Raw genomic sequence first — 23426 nt, 5'->3', positions numbered from 1 at the left:
GATCCACTATGTAAAGATTGTATCATATAGTTACCGGATCAGCAATTTCCAAACTTCCACAAAAATCTACGAATATATAATCGATGTAGTTGATCAATACTAATATCACAGTAGGTATTACAATATTGTGCTAATATTATAAAGCTGAAGAGTTTGTTTGTTTGTTTGAACGCGCTAATCTCGGGACCTACTGGTCCAATTTGAAAAAAGCACAGCTAGTAAAATACATTATACCCTTTATGTCAATTAACTTTATTGCTAGCGAACATTTTATACTTAATTTGTATATTAAATATAGCAGATGTTATTCAAAGGGATGAAAGAAAAACCAGACATACATTAATAATTGTTTAATTGTGAACCATGTCGAACATGTAGTATGAATAAAATTTTGACAATTCAATAATAATTAATTACCGCTAAAATATTATACACTTCCCTTATAGGGGGTCTAGGCTCTGTTGAAAAAGCACATTTAGTTAAAATGAAAATACATATTTACAAAATTTCACGTTCTATACACACATATTTCGCACTGGTTCAAGTACAATTAGGAAATTAGATTATGCCTATAAATTAATATTGTTGGAACAAAACGTTTACACAGTGAACACGTCAAGAGGCCCTTACAGTTTTCACAAACATTATTGCTACACATTAATCATAATATGTTTCAATGGCAGTTTCTATTTCGATAGCGCTTCATTTATTTTAGCATAATTTAAACAAATTGCGTTACATAATTATATTGACGATGATATCAGATCTAATATATGGCGCAATGTGTTTTGTGAAAGGGCTTTTGATGCCGAGATATTAAAAGTAAAGATCATAAACGTATCATTAAGTGTTATGATAAAAATACGTATATTTTGCTACGTAACACTAATATGTTCACAGATAATAAAAAATAGGAGGATGGAATAAAATTACAATATTCAGAGGTAACGTTATTCTTATTTAATACATTCAAGTCTATTAAACATGTCTTTCTTTAATTATGTTGAGCTCGAGTCGTACGTCACAAAAAGTTTGAGTTAACCTAGGTATCTAAACTATTTACACAATATACACAGAACGCTAATGCGCAGGAATCAGTTGAATATGAAATTACGAGTCGCGCCGTCAGAAGTGAAGGCGGGAGTTGCCGTTCCACCGCGTGGTCGTGGTGCCGTCGAGCGACGCGATGGACACGTCCGTGGAGGGCGTGGTGGGCGCCGGGTAGTACACCGTGGGCGCGGGCGACGCAGCGCGCCGCGAGCGGTTGATGCGCGCCGACCTCAGGTCCGACCGTCGCAGCGTCCCGTTCCGCACCAGTCTGAGCGACACCCGCTCGCCGCACGACGCGAAGGAGTCGTCCCTCGTGTGCTCGGGCGAGTCCCGCCCGCGGCGCAATCGACCCGCACAGAACATTTTCAAAAATATCCTCTTGAACTTTTCTCCGAAAATCACGTATATCACGAAGTTGACACTACTGTTTATCGTGACTAACAGGTTGCTCGTCTTTACGAGAGGATCCAAGTGGTCGAACGCTTCACCGAGAAACACCTCAAAGGCGTTCGTGACTAGAGGCAACAGGTTGCACAGGAAAAAGACCAGCACGACCACGAGCAGCATAGTAGCCAGGCCGAGCTCGCGGCGCTGCACGCGGGACAAGCGCGCCCGCTCCGCTTGCGCCCGGTGAACTTGCAGCACGATGCACGCGTTTAGCGCGGCCAGCGCTGAGAACGGCACGATGTACATCACGACCAGGTACATCCAGTGTATGTAGACCGCGACGTAAGTATCCGTTCGGAAGTCCATGTCCGCTTGCACGCAGTATATGACCTCACCGAGTTCTGGGGCGCCTTCCGGCACTACCTCCGCTTCGAAAAATTTTGGGGCATTGTATATAAAAGCAAAAGTGGCAGTCCCCAATACGTACCACCTCGCCCTCGACGAAGTGCACAGAGATTTCGCGCGAAAAGGATGGCACACCGCCACCCACCGCTCCACCGTGACTATCAGCGTGAGGTAGACCGACATCGTCTGCGCGACGTTCGCTATGGGGTACGCGTACGGCGTGATGTGGGGACACACGTGGTAGTAGTAGTAGCGCATCGCGCCCGTGTACGGGTATATCGCCGTGAGGCCGAACAGCAGGATGGACGTGAAGATGAGCACAGTGTCGCAGGCGGCGAGGCCGATGAGTAGGCAGTTGATGGAGGAGCGCATCTGCGGCCTGGAGAGCACGAGCACAGAGAGCGCGTTGCCCAGCAGTCCGCCCGCGCCGATGGCGTTGAGCAGCACGCCGTGGACGATGAACCGAAAGAGCTTGTCGGCGTCCGACACCTCCAGGTCCGTGTAGCACTCGAGCGGCGCTGTCCCGTTCATGTCGCCAGCGCACCGCGTCGCCCCGTCGCATCCTAGCGCTCCACCACGCACGCTTCCACCGCCTGGCCCATCTGTAACGAATTAAACATTTGGGTTGTAAAAATATATATTACTATTTATATTATAATATAATATATTTAAATATAATAAATAATATTTACACTACATGCATAACTATTTTGTTTGCGGTATTTCTTTAAAGTTTATATTATAGCAGTAAACGAAGATAAAAATTTTTTTGAATTGGTCTGACCTTCATTCCCAAATGCTTATGTAAAAAAGTTACAAATTACCTATATCAATTTCTCAAGTAATGGAGTGTAGATGTGAAAATCATTTGTAGTCAATCATAAACCAAAATTGTTTTATAAATATACCTAGATATAATTTTATAAACAAAACTTTTAAAGCCTATTAAGATGCACCATGGATACAACATTATTGGAATTGGTTGGAATCACGTTGGAATAATTATATTATATTATTAATATTCTGTGAGATTTGTCTACTATCGAATTTGACAAAGTAATGTCATATGCAAATATGGCTTTAGCGTTTTAGCGGATATAGGCAGAATTGAATGAAATGAGGAAAATCTCCTAAATCCCACATGTATTACACAATATTGTGTCGAGTGCTGGTTTTATATGTGATATGTTTTTGTGAGGCGACAGCGAAAAAACATTTGAACAAGACTAGAACGCGCCATGCTTTTTTCCGAAGTATGGGTGCTGAGACGGGCGTGGGGTCACGCCGGGTGTTCGGCGGCAGCTCTGCGGAGCTGTCCGAGTTCCCGGTGATCTGTGCGCTGCTGGACCGCTACTGGTCACCGCGCTGCTCCGCGTCCGTGCTGAACCATCATTGGGTGCTGACGGCGGCGCACTGCGTGACGCGGAAGCTTGCTTACGTCAAATATAACACCAGGAGACCAACGTCTCCAGAGGGAGACGTTACACCAATCCACTATCTTTATCGACATCCAAAGTATATTTCATCTACTACTATCGCTTTTCCTTTGGTTATACACACGATGACTATAATTAGTTAATAAGGAAATTCAGAATTATAATTAGAACAAAGAATCATGAAAATTATAGAGATTATTTTCTTGACTCTACATTTTCATTTTCTAGGTTTTTCATCCAATCTGCATCCACTGCAGTAGAATGTAGTTTGTATATTTTTTATTTTCTACTACATATTATCAAGAAGTATAATATCCAAAGTATCTGGCGATTCTCAGGCTATTCATCAGAAGCTCGTTCTTGTGCTAGATCCTAAGGATTAAGCGATAACACAAAAACGGACTCAGCTCGCGGCTCCAATTACTGCGCTATATTTTGTGTGGATAATAATTTAAAATCAGAAAATTCTGCACATAAACTTTATTTTTCGTTCTCTTACTACGTTATAAGTATTCCAAATAACTTCAGTTAAATTAAAAATAATGTATGAAAATGTATGTCGAAAAATGCCAAATAAGCTGTGTATCCGCAGACCTTGAAACAAACCCTTAATGTCGTCATATTCTAAATGACGAACAATGAAATGAAACTGGCTTTATGAAAAAGAATATTATGTAGTCTGTATTAATGTAAGCAATGAAGCTATTAGATATTTCGTCATACTCCTGTGTATGCTATAATATGATCAGCACCAATGTCCAATAGTTGGCAAAAAAGGGAAAATTACGTAAATTACTTTTCAGACAAAAGAAGATGTATTTGTCATCTATTTATAAACCGCTCATATTTCCGGCAGATTCGAGGTGTTCCAGGCCGACGAAGGGAACGGCCCGGACGTGACCCGCCTGCACCACGACGTGGGGCTCGTACGGACGCGCACCAAGATGCGGCTTGCCGCTACGCCCCGCCACGACGTGATCACCAATTTGCGTCGCTACAACTCGGAGGATTTGCGGAATAAGGACATTAAGGTATGATGGTTAAGTTTGCAGACAGGCCAAAAAGAGATATACCGGCCGACTTGATAACCTCCTCCTTTTTTGAAGTCGGTTAATAAAAAAACATGAAATATGTACTGTATGTAAAACAATATTTCAAGAATTTTCATGTTATACCCGAGAGGATAAGCTTGAATTTATCATAATGCTTCACCATAAACGAAGGAAGGATTAGATTATATAACAAGGAAACTTTATATAATTTATAACCATTTATAGTTTAGATTTGTTTTTAATTTAGGTGTTAGGTTTCGGCCGTACAGAACGGTCGGTTCTGGGCGAGGAGCTGTTCTCGGTGCAGCTGCGGCTGGTGGGGTGCGAGCGGGAGGGCTGGTACCATTGCGTGTGCGGCGTGGCGCAGGGGCGGGACCCCCGCGGCGTCTGCTCCGGGGACTCCGGCGGACCCGTGCTGTATGAGGGCGTACAGGTACTCGCTGGTGTTTGTGTTCAAACTAGCAGTGAAACGTGCTCAGTTTAATGTTCAAATACAATTAAGATTCATTTGTATTCATCGTAATTTCGCAAGATGTGCAATTATTATTTTTGTACATTTACTTCCGTCCTTCAATTTATATTTATTTTACAGAGTAATTAAAGATTCCAGAATTCAATTATGTATTTTGGTTCTTTCACGATTCATCTTTGCTGTTTAAAGCTGCATATTTAAGTAATAAAGTAATATTATCAGGTGGGTGTAACGTCCATGGGTCCTACGGAGTGCGCGCGCGCCGGTGCGCTGCCGCCGGGTGCGACCAGCGTGTTCACCACACTGCACCAGTACTCTGACGTCGTCAACGCGACCATCTCGGACGCGGAGGAGGCGCTCAGGATGAGGATCATATCGGGAACGCAGGGGATACGAGAGGAACTAGTGGTGGTACTGGGTTGTTTAGCCTTGTGTGCTGTGTTAGCGAGCTATTAAAGTGTTATAAAGATTTTTTGTGTTTTTGATTTGTAGCTGTATAGTAGCGGACAATAGATATAATTAAGTGGGATGTAAATAGGAACAAAATCGACAGGTTTACATTAATTTATTCGGCATGGTTCAGATTGCTGAAAGTAAAGTAGCGGGTGAAAAAAATTATATTGTAAGAAGTTTTTATCGGATATGCTGTCAAGGAAAAATGAATGTTGGCGTAATAATTCTATTGAAATAGCTGACCTTTGGGCTTTGACTCCTTAACAACATAATTTTATGTTCATCTTTTTTATGATAATATAAAGGAACATTTTCTGCTAAAGATTTTAATAACATAGCTGTAACGAACTTGTAATTGTTTCAAGGAATGTTAAACTTTATCTTGGACAGCACCATTTTCATAGACAAATAAATATGACAACAAAATAATGGATCCTTATGAGCTTGAGTTTGGGTTTGAGTCAGAATGGTAAAGCAGGACTGAAAAAATTAAATTCATTTCAAACCGCTAGTAAAGAAAATAAACGATATAAAAATAATGCATTTTATTCATTTTAGAAGTCATGTTTTAAGAGTCTACACATATGTATATTAAAACATTCAAAATATTATACCTAAAGTAGACGCCCCGAACATCCTATATTTTAAAAGTCCTCATCATAAATAAACAATGACGCAATCATCAAAACGAATCGCTTTATGTCAAATGTAGTGACCACAGATAATCGAGTAATACGATAAAAAACGAATCAATCCTTCTTTCCTCGTAACTCGTATTTAATTACTTTCAGTGACGAACTCGACCGCAGAAACCCGCGCTTTCGTATATTTACACTTTGCTTTCAGCGCTGCAGCGATTGTGAGAAACTCCGGCTCGTTTGTTGCTTGTGGAATGTGTTAACTGTTAAACACTCTTGAATACATCGCCGGAACGCAAAACTTTTAATCAAACAGATTTAACTACAATCGCAGATGCAAAGTTTTAAACCTTATAATATTTCATTTAGTACATGTAGAGACACTCAATGATTTATAAGTAGATAATTATATTATAATTCCGTTAAGAAACTTTGTACTTCATTAATTTGCAATGAACAAGTTCAGAAATATATTAAATCTAAAACTGTCTTCGAGTTCTATAAATATGTCCAGTAATTCTGGAGTGGAGATAACCCAGCGACTTTATTTATGTTCGTACTTGGCCCATTACAGGAGGCCCTTCGCGTCCCTAATCACGGCACCCGAAGTCGCCTGCTATCTCGCCCATTGAGTTTCTTTGCCCGCTATTTATTTACAAAAGAATGTGACCCGATAGCCTCTCCGCTTGTTCTTCAGATTTACATTAAATCCGAGCAATTTGTAAAGAGTCGCAATGTATAATTTTTTGGCAGGAGGCATTTCACCGTAGTATAAGTAACAATAATAGAATGTTTCGTAATATAACTTTGTTTAAATATTGGCCCAATATTCAAATATCAAACACGTGTCAGGAAACTTGGGAAGTTTGAATTTATTACTCACATCCGATTACCTAACTGGGTCCAACCAGGGGTGGTAATGTTGTGGTCCTTAGTCCGCATTATATTTTAAGTTATAAGTTGCTTTTGAACCGGAACGAAAATGAAATTGAAGCGTTCCAGCTAAATTCCTATTTTATTGTTTTATGCTACAATCGTGAAGGTTTATGTTATTCTCTTATTGTACTTTTGTAGGATCAATGAGATTATTCTCTATTGCCAAGTTTACCTGAAAAACCTACCATTAGTATAATAGACAAATCCATCAGCACTAGCTTGTTTTACAATAATCAGCCATATCTGTGTGTCCACTGACCGCTAAAATCGAACTTGTCATGACAGTAGTATGACTGATATTCAATGTACGTCGATGGTAATTGTTCCAGCTTGCTTTGCCTATACCAGATATAATTGATGTTTGAGAGTCACTTATATACGTATATAAATATCGATTGACAGATCAATTGTTTTGAAGATGACTTCATCTTACATCGATGGAAGGTCCGATAGAAATCGATCCATCACTCTCTATTATAGTTTAGAATTAAGTTTGAACAGAGTTAAAGTTTCGCCCGATTTCGACCCGACTTTCATAACAGCTGAACTCCTGGAACTGTACTCGATGGTACCCTAAACTATAGAGCAGCTGTAATATCTTTTCTCTGAACCAAAAATTAAATAATATTGTTTGAAGTAGGAACAATATTTAAAGATAATTTCCAATGTTAAAAGTAAATAAAATTCTTGCATGTCTGTTCACTTTAAAATATCTATTTTCAACTTACGCTCGGACAGAATCTCAAGAAAGTTGCCGTTAAATAAAACTTGGAGCTAAGTTCTTGTTGCACCGGAACTCAGAAGATAGAATAAGTTCAGGTGCTGAATAACGTGAATATTTGAAGAATTTGAATCAAAGTTTATAGCGAGAGAAAAATTTATTACGAGATTTGCGGCGCTCGTAACTTTTAACTCGCTAAATGTTGCACCACTTGCTCCGCTTTAGCACTACTCCTGCCCCCGATAACACTTTTCTTAATTAAATCTATATTTTTTAGATGGATATTGTTAAGAACAGTTTTGTTTTACACCTGCTACATTTTAGCTAGGTTTTGAGCAAGCGAATGTTTTCAAGCTGGCAGATGAAATATTTTAGGGATCTGGCGAATAATGTAACGAAAATGGCTTCAATATGAAGCAAAGGTGGTATGTATACCGGTGAGTTAATTGTGTTAGTACATTATGAGAATAAAATTTGATCCTTTTAGCTTTTACGTTACAGATTGTGACGCCGTTCGTTCACTTCATCCCTCGTTAGCGATTGAATTTCGTTTATTAATTAATATTAAGTAAATATAACTGCCACTTTATACTTATCATACGTGAGTATAACACTCATCTTTCGTAATAACGTATAAGTAATTATATTCGGTGAAATAAATTAGGTTTTGACATATTTCTTGGAAACCCTTCATTCGGAAATATAATGGCACATTATATATTATATTAACACCTGCCTCAAAGTTCCTACTATTACAGAAAAAAATATAATTGAAATACGCAACACTATTTCTACTGCTGCAAATTCCTCAGTATTAACAGTTTACAGCAAGCTAACATTCAAAAGATACAAAGCTTCAGCCGCGCATCTGTCAGCGAATCTCGAAGTAAAGTATATTTATAACTAAGATTTATAACATATAAGTCGTATTTGAAATCGTAAAGTGTAATTGCGCGAAGTGAGACATATTTATGTGTTTATGATGTGAAAGTTCTTGGCTCGCATGTGTACTGAGATATGGAATGAGATAATACGTGTATTGTTATTTGTGCATATTGTCAAAACAATGAGTAATAAAAATGAATTTAAGAATGATTCAATGACCGTATTTTTATAGAATGATGCAAAAAGCGCTGCTGATTCCATCAGGACGATAATTTTCCTGAAAATCATAGTGAAGAATATTTACCTAGAGTAGAATGTGTATTTAGAAAGAAAGAAAGAAAAGTTTATTTAAAAATTTAGTGTTATACTTACCTTTAGAATTTATTAAAATTTATCTTTTTGATAGGCACAAGTCGTAGCTCATCAGTTATTACGACCAGCTACTCATAACTTTGACTCAAATTACCAATAACCGTCATGATCCATAAAGCTAATAAATCATACTTCGTACGCTCCATTGCTTTCATACTGACCATCATTCGCACTTGCGTTATTTAGGTTCAAAGACTTTACTACTCATAAGAACAATTGCAATCCAAACATCATCTGGATTGTAGAGTATTGAAATTATAAGCATTAGTTTCAGCAAATATCTAAATGCTTTTATTAAATTTATGTCTAACAATTTTAATTATTTGACGAACATTTTAATTAAGGATGCATATATGAAGACGCTATAATCTCTCGTAATTTTTAAAAATCTAGGCATACATATCATATGGACAGACAACGGGAAGCTACTTTATACTATGTAGTTATTATACCAGGTTTTATGATTTACAGTAATACTTGAATAAAATAGAGACAGTTACGCTTAATCAATGCTTATGATTCACAGAATTTAATCTATCTTCTATAAAATTATTATATGCACATATTTTAATGCATGTATTAAATAAGCACTACAATTGCTCTAATAAAGTGCTAATAAAATCAGCTCTGTAATAACTTCTATAAATTAACTAGAAAAGGAAAATAGAGAACTAGCGTTCCATTTGGGTTCTACTCACGTATGCGATCTCTCCCATAGGAACTATATTTTTCTGGCTTGGAAAGGTTTTTATGCTATTTCAGGAGTTAGAGCAAGGTTAGAACCTAACACCTTGTTAGTGAGATCTGTAATATACCTGTGTAGAGTCAAATTTTTTAATTGATTACAAATATAAATAGATCATTTATTACGTATCAAATTTTTGTAAATAATAGGCAATATTTTCTTCATATTCCAATAAAAATTATAATATGTACGGGTACGTACATATTATGCCTTAATAAACATTTATTAAGGCGAAATATTCTCGACTAAAGCTAAAATTTAGTACACATTTGTCAATTAGGTACCTATTTACCATATAACGTCTTATGTTTATTACGTCGAGAATTATGTGTAAGTAATAAAAAGGGACATGATCAAAATTAAAGAATGTGATATCATGAAAGCCTTTGACAATATAAAAATAATATTATCAAAGGCTTCGTCATATAACATCGTAACCCTCTTCAAGAAGTCCAACGAGGTCCTCAAGTATACGCTTATAATATATTTTGCATTAGCTGCTGCCTGTAGTAAAAATACGAATTAAAATAATAGCTTTAAGTATCTATAAACATTATATTTTAAAGACTTATAAGGATTGTGAGTTGCAGAGAAGTATAATACAATTACATCACAATGAAATTAAAAATGAAAGGTGTGGTTTTAATTACAAACGTTATGTGCAAAAAATAAAACTTGTGTTAAAAAAAGCTTTCGTATTTTTATTGCGACTTCCTACTTTCCGGTAATTAAGTCTCTATGTAGAGCTATTTTGTTAAACAAAAAATATATAAGAGGCAAAATAAAAGAGGCTCTGTAGCTTCAATATTAACGAGGTAAAGGTCATATCAAATTATGTGTTAACGAAGATACGAGGGGAACGTGTATTTAAACTGAAAGAATCAATAAAAGCATGCTCTTCCGAGTATATATTAACTATTCCGGGTTTTGCGGTGTTGATCCAGGTCATATAGAGACGTCACGCTCATATGTGCTTCATCATGGTACCGCTTTGCGGAGCGACCGCAGGCTGTCGGCCCGCACCGGCCACTTGCAATAATTGCCTCCTACGTCCATCTAGTCATTTAACTGTAATCTACCTGGATCTAGGCTATAATTGTTATGTGATCTACTGCAACAGAAGTCTTGTGATCTGAAAAAATATTTCAGAAAAATAACAGGATGATGATCTTTTATAATAATGGAAGGCAAATTTCTCGTATGTAGCGACATAAAATGTTTTCCATAATATCTCGTCACTAAGTTGTGGTTGTATTGTTGTTGTACTTTTGTTTTCAAACAAAATAAAGGATTTGCTGAAAATGAGAATTCCTTCTTTTCTGTATGATGAGTATTTTCCTAAGTTTGCAGCAGTGTAGCCTTCCGTAAGAAAGTCTATAGAATACTGTAGAAATTGTAAGACCATTGCTGTTGAAGCATGCTAGACTCGCTTTTATATTTCCGCAGCATATAGATTAGGATACCTTATATTCAAATCTTTTCAAATCACACATGAAAAGAAATTACAGAAGAAGTTTTGTATAGTATGTTATTTGTTATTCAAACTCAAACATTCATTTATTCAATTAGACTACTATTTAGTAGTACTTTCGATTCGTCATTACATATTATCTTTTTTCAATCACGACTTTAATCGGAATGTTTGCATTTAAAGGAAATCTCCGCATTAAACAAAAATATGAATATTTATTTCATGAATACAAACAATACAAAACAATTAAAAAAACCATGTAGTTGTAACCATAAGGTCACCAGTATTAAAATGTCAAGTTTATCTTATTTCAAAGGTATTTCCACAGCGACTTCAACAAAAGCTCTTGGAACAGGCGGATATAGTTTCAAAGTGTTTATTTCACAGTAATCTGTAAAAATATCTATATTATCTGTATTCTGTAGAATGTAGATGATCACATAAAGCGATAGAGTTTGTTTTCAATAAAACATGTGATTGCGTTGCGCCATGTCGCGCGCTCCGGGAAATCATGCAATTCTCATTATTTAGAAGTTCCCCAATCCATAATTAATTATGTTTTCTATGAATAAGCTCGCATTAGCTATGATTAGATACACGTGTATTTTAAGGGCCATATGTATGTTTCTCCTTGTTGATATATTATCACGTATAAGTCACGTATTTTGTCCGGAATGAAATAGTAATATTTTTGTTCAGGATACAGTCTACATCAAATATTATGTTCATGTTCATGTAACCGTACATACATATTTTATGTCAGCGGTCTTATCAGCGGTAAGCAAACGTACGTAACGCAATTGACAAAACATATTCGTTTCGTAACATTGTGTTAATGTTTTATCTGTTTGCCATTTTACGTATCGGAATGTAATCTTTAATGCCACGTATTGGACATGTAGTAAAAATCAAAACTCGTCTGAAAGAATGCGTGTATTTACAAAAATGTAGATATAAAATGGTATAGTTATGACTTGTTAAAAAGTATTTAACTACTATTTCATAAATCACAATGTATCGATGTGTTTATATAATTATATTGATCAAAGCGTAGTTTTAAAAAATAGAGCATTATTCGAATTTGAAGAGCGGTATGTTTAAATGATATAAATACTTCATCAAATTGATATTTGTAAACAAATGTTCAACATCTGTTTTACTAAACGGCATTACAATCCTAATTTATTTCAAACTAGCTTTCCACCCGCGGCATCGCCCGCGCATTCAAAGAAAAACCCGCTTAGTTCCCGTTCCCGTGGGATTTCCGGGATAAATCCTATCCTATGTCCTTTCTCGGGTATCAAAATATCGCTATACCAAATTTCATGCAAATTGGTTCAGTAGTTAAGGCGTGATTGAGTAACAGACAGACAGACAGACAGAGTTACTTTCGCATTTATAATATTAGTATGGATTAAACTTCCTTCTAAGCTGAGTTTTAAATAAAAAGCAGAGCGCTATTCCACAGCCACAACGTAAATCGTTCATTAATCGTTTCAATCGAGATTCGTTTCCGAACTGTTAGTTCTTAAATCAAAGAAATCGATCAATTATTTTGTGAGTCTCGGCGTTTGAGAGTAATGGGATAATTTAGAACATAAAGGGAGGCACTTTATCTGAAACTAAACCTCTACCGGAGCCATCACTACGTGTGGCTAGTTGATGGGCTCTGTCGATTATGCTGACAGCTCTCCGCCCAGACGTGTGGGCACGGAGAAGGGCAGTAGGCCGACAAGTCAACATAGACAAAAGGATTTTTCTTATATTGATGCGATTATGCGTCATAAGAATGAGTTATGGATATTTGATATTCGATAAAATGTGCCTACGTAAAAAACAGTAATGTTTACATGTTTCAAAGTAAATAATAGTTGGATTACTCACCTTATCACTTTACTTATCATTACCTACTTTGGTTTAGTAATTTTATTTGCATTCCCATTTTAATAGCAAAAAAACTGTTTAAAATCTTGCATTTATAATATTAATTTATAAATGACATAGAATGGGTGACTATTAGAAGGATAGTAGGATTGGACCTTATCATTGTGCCATAAATACTCGTTGATTTAGTATTTTCTAGGGTTTGATTTTACGCGAGTATTATACATTTAGAAATTAAAGACTTTTTAACGGATTTTAAACGCGATTTAATCATTATATTATTTTCCCGACGTTTCGAACACTTTACAGCGAGCGTGGTCACGGGGAGTCTCCCTCAAAGTGTTCGAAACGTCGGGAAAATAATATAATGATTAAATCGCGTTTAAAATCCGTTAAAAAGTCTTTAATTTCTACTCGTTGATTTATTGTATAAATCCTTTTGTATTAAACTATATATGGGCAACAAATCGTACTAATGCCTTTGACTAGGCCAGTTATCATTAGCAGGCGCGCAAGGCGTGGATTTTGCGGAAATGGACGCCGACCGCTGAATCATGATGTCCGTTCTTATTTTACATAAAGTTCCATAAATATTTTACATCATATTACTAAATTCTTTTGCATTGACACAATTGTATGATTCATGCTTTTCAATAAAGGCTTGAGAGTTTTATAAAATGAATTCTTGTTTAACGAAAACATCAAAAGATAATAAAGCACACGTAAAAAATAAATCAATTTTTAAATAAACAAAACTGATAGGATACTACATATGTATATACACCGGAGCTCTCGTACCTATCTTTTGATCTACACAACATTCGGCTCACGGTTATTTAAGGTTAATATTAAAAAGCAAAATGGCACAGATATCTTTATACTTTTATGAAAAATAATATCATTACGTGAGCCCCTGCGATGTCTCTTTATACTTTATTCAGTGATATTTTCGACTTACATAGTGGATAATTTTCAAATACATAGCCCTGATATTCCATCTGGTTCACATTTGCAAAGCTCTCTGTTAATATTCATTAACATAAACACCTCGCCCAAAAGGACCTAATTATACAATTTGACTATTCAGAAATGCTTGTGGAAGCCTGAATAAATAAATAACCGAGATTTGAATAATAGGATAATCCTTAATACTACACTACATTTATATCACAACTCAACACCAACAAGTTCCATTGCCAACTAGAAGCGCTTAATAGTTTACATTGGGAAATCTTTATATCGTTGGCTTGTATTAACAATATAGTTTAGAGCAAAATATGATGAGTGGAGCAGCAAGCAGCCAGTGGGCCGGACAGCACGCCGCATTACCGATAACAACATATGCATCGCTCGTGCGCACATTTACCACCTAATTTTCTAGGGCTGCCACCACCACAATCATAATTAACATTTGTAAGTTTATTGTGTATTCTCATGACCTGCTCCACAATTGGAAACCTGCATCCCTGCAGAGGAATTAAAGATCTGTTGTTAATAATAGTGTAACATTACATATTTTACTTCTACGAATTGGTTGGTGGTTATATTTTAAATATGTACATGTATATTCGTAGAGATTTTATAGGAAAATGGTTAGGTAATGACAGAACTCAATTTTAATTAAAATTTGGTAGTGTTCGTTATTCTCATAATTACGACAGCAGCAGCCCTAACACGCAGCCACACAGTGAGCCAATATCGGCGTCCGGTCAAGCGAGACATGACGCCTTTGTGCGAAATTACGTCATTGCCGAAACTTCGCTGTAGCAGCCCTGCGCCCTGTGGCGACTCACCACTATATTGTTGACTAGATAGGGTTCACTTCGGCTTCAATTTCCCGGACTTTTAATTGGCTTTCACAAGTCACTGTTTTGTCACCTACTTTTGTCGGAAATGCTGTTACAATAGCAGGAATTTTCATGGCTTAAAATATATGCATTCATGGTAAATAGTAAGCGTTAAACTAATTAATATCCATAAAGAACAATAACGTATGGACATCCCAATGTGCCCATGTCAAATTTAATTTTAGCTTAATTATATCCTCTTATTAAATTTATCGTTTAACTAAGACTCGATAAGTAAATACAGCTGGCTATAAAACCCATTATCTTAAGTGAAGTCCCATGTCTCCGAAGTAGTTATGGGGCAGATGCATGCCACATTTGTTGCACGTATAGAATATTTTTATTATCTTAGTGTATATTAAAACTAGTGCGGAGTACGGAACGGATAAAATCTAATCTGTATCCTCTCATAAACAGCGGCTGTTCATTGTCGCGGCGCCTGAAAGCTTTGCCCTGTCGTCCGAGCGAGAACATGCTCAATTATTATTGTTATTTTATACGGAAAAGGCTATACTTCTACTGACCTAAGAGCTAAAAACATAGACGGCTAAAGAAAAACACTGAATTCTCTACTAGGAAAAATATGTGTAATAGGTATTAAAAATGAGAATAATATATTAGTCCCCGTTCCATAAAATCGAACTGCAATTTGTAATCGCCTTGAATTATCGAGTTAAAAATTATACTCAATAAGTTAACAATATGGTCATTTCTCTCACTCCATTATGAAGGAAAAGCAAGTAAGACGTGAGTAGGTACGGGTGTACACATAAAGAGACGCAGCAAATAGGTCACTTAACGGAATACGGGGAATGAATAGCTCATTTTTAGCATTCATGCGATGAAAGAAAGCACTATGTTTGAGAGATTTTTAAACAAGAAATTATTCAAATATTTTGGGTGAGTTTGAATAAAGAGATTTGATTTTACGTAATATTTTATATGTTCGGGCTTGAAGCCTACATTTTCTTCACGGCTTATCACTTCATTTTCAAAAGCAGAGCAGAAAAGCATGTCGATTTGTTTGAGGGGAAGACTACAGTAATTAATTAGACTCCGAGGTTTAAGTGCAATCACTGGAAGTGACATGTTGGAGATGATACGTCTATTGCCTGCGGGACGGATTGCATGTGTTACATAATTCTGTTGATATGTCAAGAAATGCAAATTCTGAGAAATTATCTAATAATAGTAATTATCGTGATATCTTCAGTTATGTTCGCATCCAAGAAGTGCAAGGTCTAAGTTAATTTACTAAGCAATTTACGCTACGTCAGAGGGCATGTCTACGTCGTAGCTCGTAGCTCGCTACGGCGTAGCGCTGTGACTGCATTTACATGTTAACTATCTCCACGTTAAAATTAAACCTCTTCTATAGTGAAACATGAAATGCTTTCAGGTTGTACTCAATTTCTACCTTTACACACCTTTCACTTTGTTCACGGATAATGAACCCAACGAAATCCACCGACTTACACTTTTAGGAAGATGTTAGATAATATATACTTCTACATAGCATTGCAAATCTCTTAAAGTTGAGATAAATTATTATATTTCTATATTTAATTAAAAGAAGTAAGTTAAAACATCAAATTTTATGCTCAAATGCAATCGTCTAAATAAATACGACTAACACGAGTAGAGTTGTAATATATCGCAGTAAAGATCTAAAAGTGTCTGTTTGGCAAAAGCTGTGCATCTTTAAACAAAGAATAACATATAAGTCCCACTATTGCACACTCGAAACTTTTATTTTAATACGTCTAGACGGTCGATACGCGTCAAGTTTGTGCGACATATCGTCACCAATAACCGCGATCGCTCATCACCGACGCCAAATTATACCAGTTCATCAAAACTTCACTTTATACTTGCTTCAACTGCAGTCGAACTCAAACTATTAATAACTCAAGTATGACAACTATTTGTATAAAGTGGCTTCTGCAATATGGCCGCGATTTATTAAATAAAGTTATTTTATGTCCACTCAGCAGCGAGGTGCATTTTTATTGAATGCTCCCTTACTAATGGAGCGTGGAAACATTTTCATTAATGGCATGTTTCATTATTTAATTTCTGAGCATTTTATTAATGAGAAAATATATAGAAAATTGCAGCATTGAGTTCACCACAACCTCGGTTTAATGGTTGAGTTTATTAAAAAAAAAAAAGAATAAAATATAATATAGAGTCTAAGAATATACTCTATTTTTGAATGATCTAAAAGACAATATAGAGCTGTGTAGCGTGATCGATACATAGTTGAAACAATGTTTGAAACTGTCAATAGAAAATGATTTTACTGAATAATAAGAAAGGAGTAACCAACCGGTTACTCTTCAAATGCACATAAGCTCGCAAAACTAACTCTTCCCGTAATATTAATAGTCAAGATAACCTGATAGTTTAGTTCTATATGGGTCGGCCCGCTATTAACATAATACCCATATAAAATAAAGTTAATAAATTAAATACTTACTATCTTATAAAGACTATTTGATTCCTCAATAAAATGAAATTATACGAAATTCACAGACTTTCATAAAAACGTTTATTATAATAATATGTTAATTGAAAATAAATTTATTAGCTTACTTTATTAGATACTTCAGTAAAGAATATTTATTTTATATTATATATTGAAGACATTGTTACCGTATAATGACTTCATTTTAATATCAGTCTTAATTAAATTGAGTTCATTCTAAAAAAAGATTCTTTAGAACTCGGCAACAGTTATAAACTCTTGGATGAAAATACTTATGCCAATGAAAATAACTTAAAACATTTTCTTCATTGAAAGCTTGGCTTGTGTGAATACTCAACTTGTAAAGTAGTTTACGTAAGAGAGAAATAAAATTGTCTTTGTTACACATACACATTTACATTTATATGGGGGGTATGTTTATCAGGAGCTCATCAAAACCAATGTTGTAAGATGCGCTAGAACATAAATATTGTGCGCAGTGATGGTCTTTCCTAATTTACAGCCCGCCTCGGGGATATTGTATCTCGTTAGAGGCCCCCAATTTTATTAGTATACGATTCCATACTATTTCCCTCCGAAAAATAAATATAAACGAATAACAGTGTAATTTCGACTTTCATATTATGATTTGTCAAGTCATATTTAGATTCGTTAGTACTTTGATCTATAATTAACAAAAGAAATTGAAAGTACAGCACACAAATTATATCTATTTTTTTAACTGGGTGATAATTTTATGAGTAAAAACGGATATTCATTGGTGACGTCACATCTGAGACGAAGCTCAGGCGAAATATTTTTTCTCAAATTTCCTTCAGTTCCATTAGTATCTCGGACTCTGGACATATCCCATTAATCAATCATTTAGGAAACCATCATTAACGCTTACTGGAAGTGAGCTGACTTAGTTTTCAATGTAATAACCCACAGGCTTCCCTTTTTCTGTGTGTCACCGTGATGAGAAAGATGTTTTAATTCAAATTCTGTGTACACTTTTTTACTTTATTCACAGCTGATAAAATAGCTCATAAGTGAGGCTCATATCATACAGAATGAACAATTACAAATTATTGAATTAACGATGATAGAGCATGCAATCAATATTGATGAATATATTAACGCGCAATATGGTTTAAATTTTAGCTACATTATGAACCTTTTCTCTGAATTTGTGTTCTAGATACCTATTCTTTATTGAAATCTTGGATACAAAGGAAGTAGAGTTGTAGTGCAGTAAAAAGTGTGGAAATGTGATTTGAGATTTGGGGCGAGTACAATAAAACCTCCACTCGACGCTGTTACGTTTTTGCGACGTCGCCACAAAGCCTACAAAGGACTGGCCACAACAAACATTGCATTAATGATATAAAACATTTCATAAGTTTATTATATTTTAGCTTTTAAAGATTCTAAAACATAAGTAAGTAGTTTATTGCTTAAAATTTATTGAATGCATACGCCACGATTTTATTTATATAATTTATGTATCTTGTCATTTGTTTTAGGTATTTTCAAGAAATTCATTTAAGTATTTATTATGATAACAATATAATTATGACAACCATTCATTATGTTTACGTACGCAAGCTTTTATCGGGGTTTAGCCGTGTTCTGCTTGTAAGTCTTAGTTCATTAATTGGCAGACTTATCTAAATATTTGGAGCCCGTAATCCAACAAACTCTGTATTTACGGCGAGAGTGCGTCTTAAGAAGTAATTTCAGCCGCAAGTAATAGTTAAGTCTTACTCAAAAGGTCTTTATGAGATGCTCAGTGGAATAGACATTGGTTTATTTGCAGGTTGCGGTTAAATGGGCGAGATTGATAGAGCGTTTGGTCCGGTGCCAACTTCACTTAGAACGGTTTGGCGCCGGCTCGTAGTCCACGGTGATGCCACTTGCCAGAAAAACTAAAGAAATGTCCTCGTTTCAGGATTTATTATTTTCATTCAATCCTTTTGTGAGTGAAGCGGCCCGACCATATAAGTGTATAGTCTAATTATTGATCCATTAAATATTTAAATTTTGAAGAATTACTGATTGCACTGTATTATACAACGACACCCTCAATACTTTTTTTACTGTTAACTAAATTACGCATGTATTGAAACCATTCTTCTTTCTACATACTTTTAGAGAAATATAGACGAAATAACAACAAATTATATTGTCATCAATCGTACAATCTGTAAATATTGTATTTCCCAGCGGAGGGTATTAGTTGAGAGGTCAAGTGAGTGTAGTATTAACCTTGTATGTGGCTGTATGTGGTGGACCCTCGCTGAGTCCTCAGTCCGATGTAATGCGGTGGGAATATTTACGAATTTCACTCTAAATGGTTATCTTAACCTTTACGTGCTATGAATGATTATATTCTTACCTGTTTGTCGTGGTTTAATGTTAATGTGTTATTTAGTCATCGTTTATGGTGTTGTATGTAATTATTTATTTGTATGAATACAGATTTTGGGTTTATGTATGATAATCAGTAAGGATAGCAAACGTTTGTATATTTTATAGCTTATTGTTATTAATTGTAAAATTATCGGCCCTAAATGTAACCTGTGACGTAGGTAACTGCGGTCGTTTGTAAGCTGACGACGCAGTTTGTAAACGGCGATATTATGCTTTTGCCATCATCAAATACCTACATAAAAAATCCTGAAGGTCATATTAGCGACTTAGATTAATTATACATTTAAGAAACCAAGAAATATGTCATGAATATAATAATATTTATTACACTTACGCAAAATAGTGCAACAAATTGCTAGCAGAATATATTTATAGCGAAATTACACCCCGTAAAGTATCGTGTAATGTTGATATATGGTGTGATGTAAATTATAAACGAGGCGTGTAAACTGCCGGTTCCTAAATAGCGGTTTGGGCTATCGCGTTACTGCGCTTCATTATGAGCCGCGGCTTGAGTTACGCGCCTAACAAATACTGCTAACGTGCAGGCTGCTTACACACTAGCGGCTCAACCACTCGATATCAAAATATATAATTAATTAATAGACACTTGTCTACATACAAAATTCGCATCGTAAATTGGTTGTGAAATATTAATTACCTTACAATATTGTTGTGTATTTATATGCTCCTTGTTCTTTTTATAATAGCAGATTTTTTTTAATTAATGAACAAAGGAAAATCCATAAATGTCGTCGTGCCGTCTATATTCCAAAAATGAATCACATTGAATGTGCACAAAGCTATTTTAATTTTTCAAGAGGATGAATATTGAATATGCGATAACGTGCAGGAAACGCATATGACATCGTAGGTGGTCCTGCGATCTAATACAGCGTATATTTAAAGTCAACTATTATATTATAACCGCAATAAACATTTTGAAGACGCAAAATGTGTCTTGCAGCATTTTATGCGAGGTACTTGAAATGTAGTTTCATAAATATACGTCATATTTAGTTCGTATCTACATAGTACATTGTGTGAGAAAGATATCTATCTTATCTGTGAAAAGTGTATCTAACCGAAGTCTGAACATAATTGTATTTTATAATTTTAGTAATATCATCAATATCTAATGACAAATGCCGTCTATTATTGACACTAGGTAAGCGCGCCGCTCGTGGTCAGCCCGCCTTACCACACACTCAACATTATTTACTAAGCCTCCCAATTTATTTGCGAACCTACGATATAATTTAATTTAGTCTTTTATTTCGTTCCGAGGCTTACCGCTAAATGTTTTTCGCAAATAAGAGAATACAAGTTATCATTTAAATGTTATAATAAACCCGGAGGTTTCTGGGGCGGAACGAAGAGGTCGACAATGTGTTACATGATTTTATTGTTTGTTTTTAAACAAAGAATGCGCTCAAAGCGGAATATCACCGCCATTCAATTATTGAAGCGAAATCCTCTTTGAGCTCATTATTTAATTCTTGGAAACAGAAAATTTCAAGACAGAAGAAGTTTATTAAAGGCAATGGGTATTACGAATAAAATACATTAATATCTTAACTTGAAAAAATACGTAATGAATGTGGAAAAGGAAACGTTCCTTATCTTGATTCATTTTTTTTCGCGACACACCGATCTTGGTTCAAACTGAATTAAAGAGAAACTAAAGAGAGTTAATAAAAAGCTCTGCCGATGGATGGAAGATAGCTGGCTTTTTCTTTCTCCGATCGATCAGTGAAGTAAACGTGAAATGCAACTGTTATATATCTCATACGATCGGAAGTGTAAATATTAATGTGAATTATAAGGATATTGATTGGCATAAACAAATTAATGGATAAAAGAATAAAACAAGTTGGTACAACAGTTCATTGAAACAATTACCCAAACGGTGAAGTTATAAGTAGTGTAGCTAGCGAGTGACCCGGGATTATCCCCGGTAGAGCACACTCATTTAAAGGCCAATTTTCGTGTTCCGATTGTCGTTACCGACATTTATTGAAGTTTAACGATAAAAACGAGTTTTGATAGAGTGTCAAATTGCCAAACAGTAAAATAAAAGGAAAAAAATAACATGAGGTTGATGTATTGTTTAAATATTAAACGATTTGAGAATATATACTTACAATTTTATGGTGAAAGGAAACATAATTGTGTGGCAAATAAATAGTTAGAAGTGAGAAGTAACAAGAATATTCAATGAAATTCTAATGCATTGCTTTAATTTACACGATGCGTTATCGTATCGGTCTCTTTGCTTGATCCGAAAGCGGAAAGTCGTAAAGGGTTACAAATGGGCTTCCTTCAACAGATGCCGTCAGACGATGCGAGCTCAATCCGCGAATTAATGGATTGGACACTAAACAAATAGCCATTATCCTCGTGTTTTGGTCAATTTAATGTATCCCGACCCTCCCATTAAAATATCCTAAAATATAGGAGATTAGCAGTAATTGTTGATGGTCAATTAATTATGGATGCGAAATACAAGCATTATTTAGTTGGAAATCCGTTATTTGATATGATCTGCAAGTTAGTGTATTATAACTAACCCAGAACTAACTGACTGCAAAATGCTTATTGATTAAATTAAAAATTTTTTTTGGTAATATATTTTAGTAATCAAACATAATAAGAAATCTGTTTACGGTATGAAAAACCATTTTATATTTTCCATATTAAGCAACGAATACTTTATAACATGATAGCGTTCATTAGAGTCGTTGAAATGAAATTATCTTAAATAGGAATCTATCCGTTTCAATATCAGATGGTAAAACTATGATTCAATAAAGGCAATTAACTTTTTACACAAGTTTCGCGGTAGTTTCTGAGAATGTTCCTCTTTTCCGACGTTGAATTGTTGCGGTACATGCTATTCATTTACGGATTCTACTTTATCTACTTCGATTAAACTACATTATTTTAAACAAGCTGTCCCGGCAAACGTTATTCTGCCTTACTGTTATCACTTAGAGGTATGAAAAATAGATGTTGTTCGATTTCAGACCCACACAAATTTTCATGAGAATCGGTCAAGCCGTTTCAGAGGAGATTACCTTCAAACACCGCGACAAGAGACTTTTATATGAATAGAGATTTTTACTAGTATCATTACTACGTACTAGTCGCTTCCTGCTGTCTGTCTCTAGGTAAGTTTTAATCTTTAAAAGCAATAGATATACAATTTTTTTAAAGATAGAGGCGTTCAAAGGGCAGGTTTTAATATGTTATTTGTTAAGTTTTAAACAAAGCGGGCAAAGACGTGGCCCGTGGGCGGAAATATAGTTTTAAATAGAATGTATTATTGTTGAGTGCTGTATAGTTGAATGTAAAAGGTCTGACTGAATGACTGGGACGTAAAATGAGGTCAAAGTTAAAGATATTACAATGATAAGTATTCTACTGTATTTCAAAGGGTAAAAAAGAGACGTGATTACATTGAAATTATTACAATTTTGTTAAATTTTATGAGTAAGTAAGATATTTTAAATTGATACATAGCTCTACAATTTATATTAATAAAACCAATGAAGGAACTTAAACATATCCGTTTATTATGTTATGCTTGAAAATATAGGAGTCAATTTAAAACGATTGCATCGTCGACAGATTATCTAATCTAAGAAAGAAAATAAAATGAATATTTTACAATTTATCTAAATGCATTGCATAACACAAGGCAGGTTAATTTTAATCTGCGAGTTGAAGAGATGTTAAGCCCGGGAGATTCCCCGGAGACGTGAAATGCATT

The 23426-nt window shown here is 35.3% G+C and overlaps 1 protein-coding gene across 3 annotated transcripts in view; it reads right to left on the bottom strand.

The window, feature by feature from the left end:
- Positions 1–544: 544 nt before the first annotated feature.
- LOC123704317 (FMRFamide receptor-like) overlaps positions 545–23426 on the bottom strand; it is a 117265-nt gene continuing 94383 nt past the window's right edge. For all 3 annotated transcript variants that reach the window (XM_045652649.1, XM_045652665.1, XM_045652657.1), the window contains one exon: positions 545–2444. In XM_045652649.1, coding sequence (XP_045508605.1) covers positions 1126–2373 — 1248 coding nt within the window. In that variant the 5' untranslated portion in view covers positions 2374–2444 and the 3' untranslated portion in view covers positions 545–1125. The remainder of the gene's footprint in view (positions 2445–23426) is intronic.

The sequence above is a fragment of the Colias croceus genome, chromosome 2 (assembly GCF_905220415.1).
Source record: "Colias croceus chromosome 2, ilColCroc2.1".
NCBI lineage: Eukaryota > Metazoa > Arthropoda > Insecta > Lepidoptera > Pieridae > Colias > Colias croceus.
This window is presented reverse-complemented; position numbering and strand designations above follow the sequence as displayed.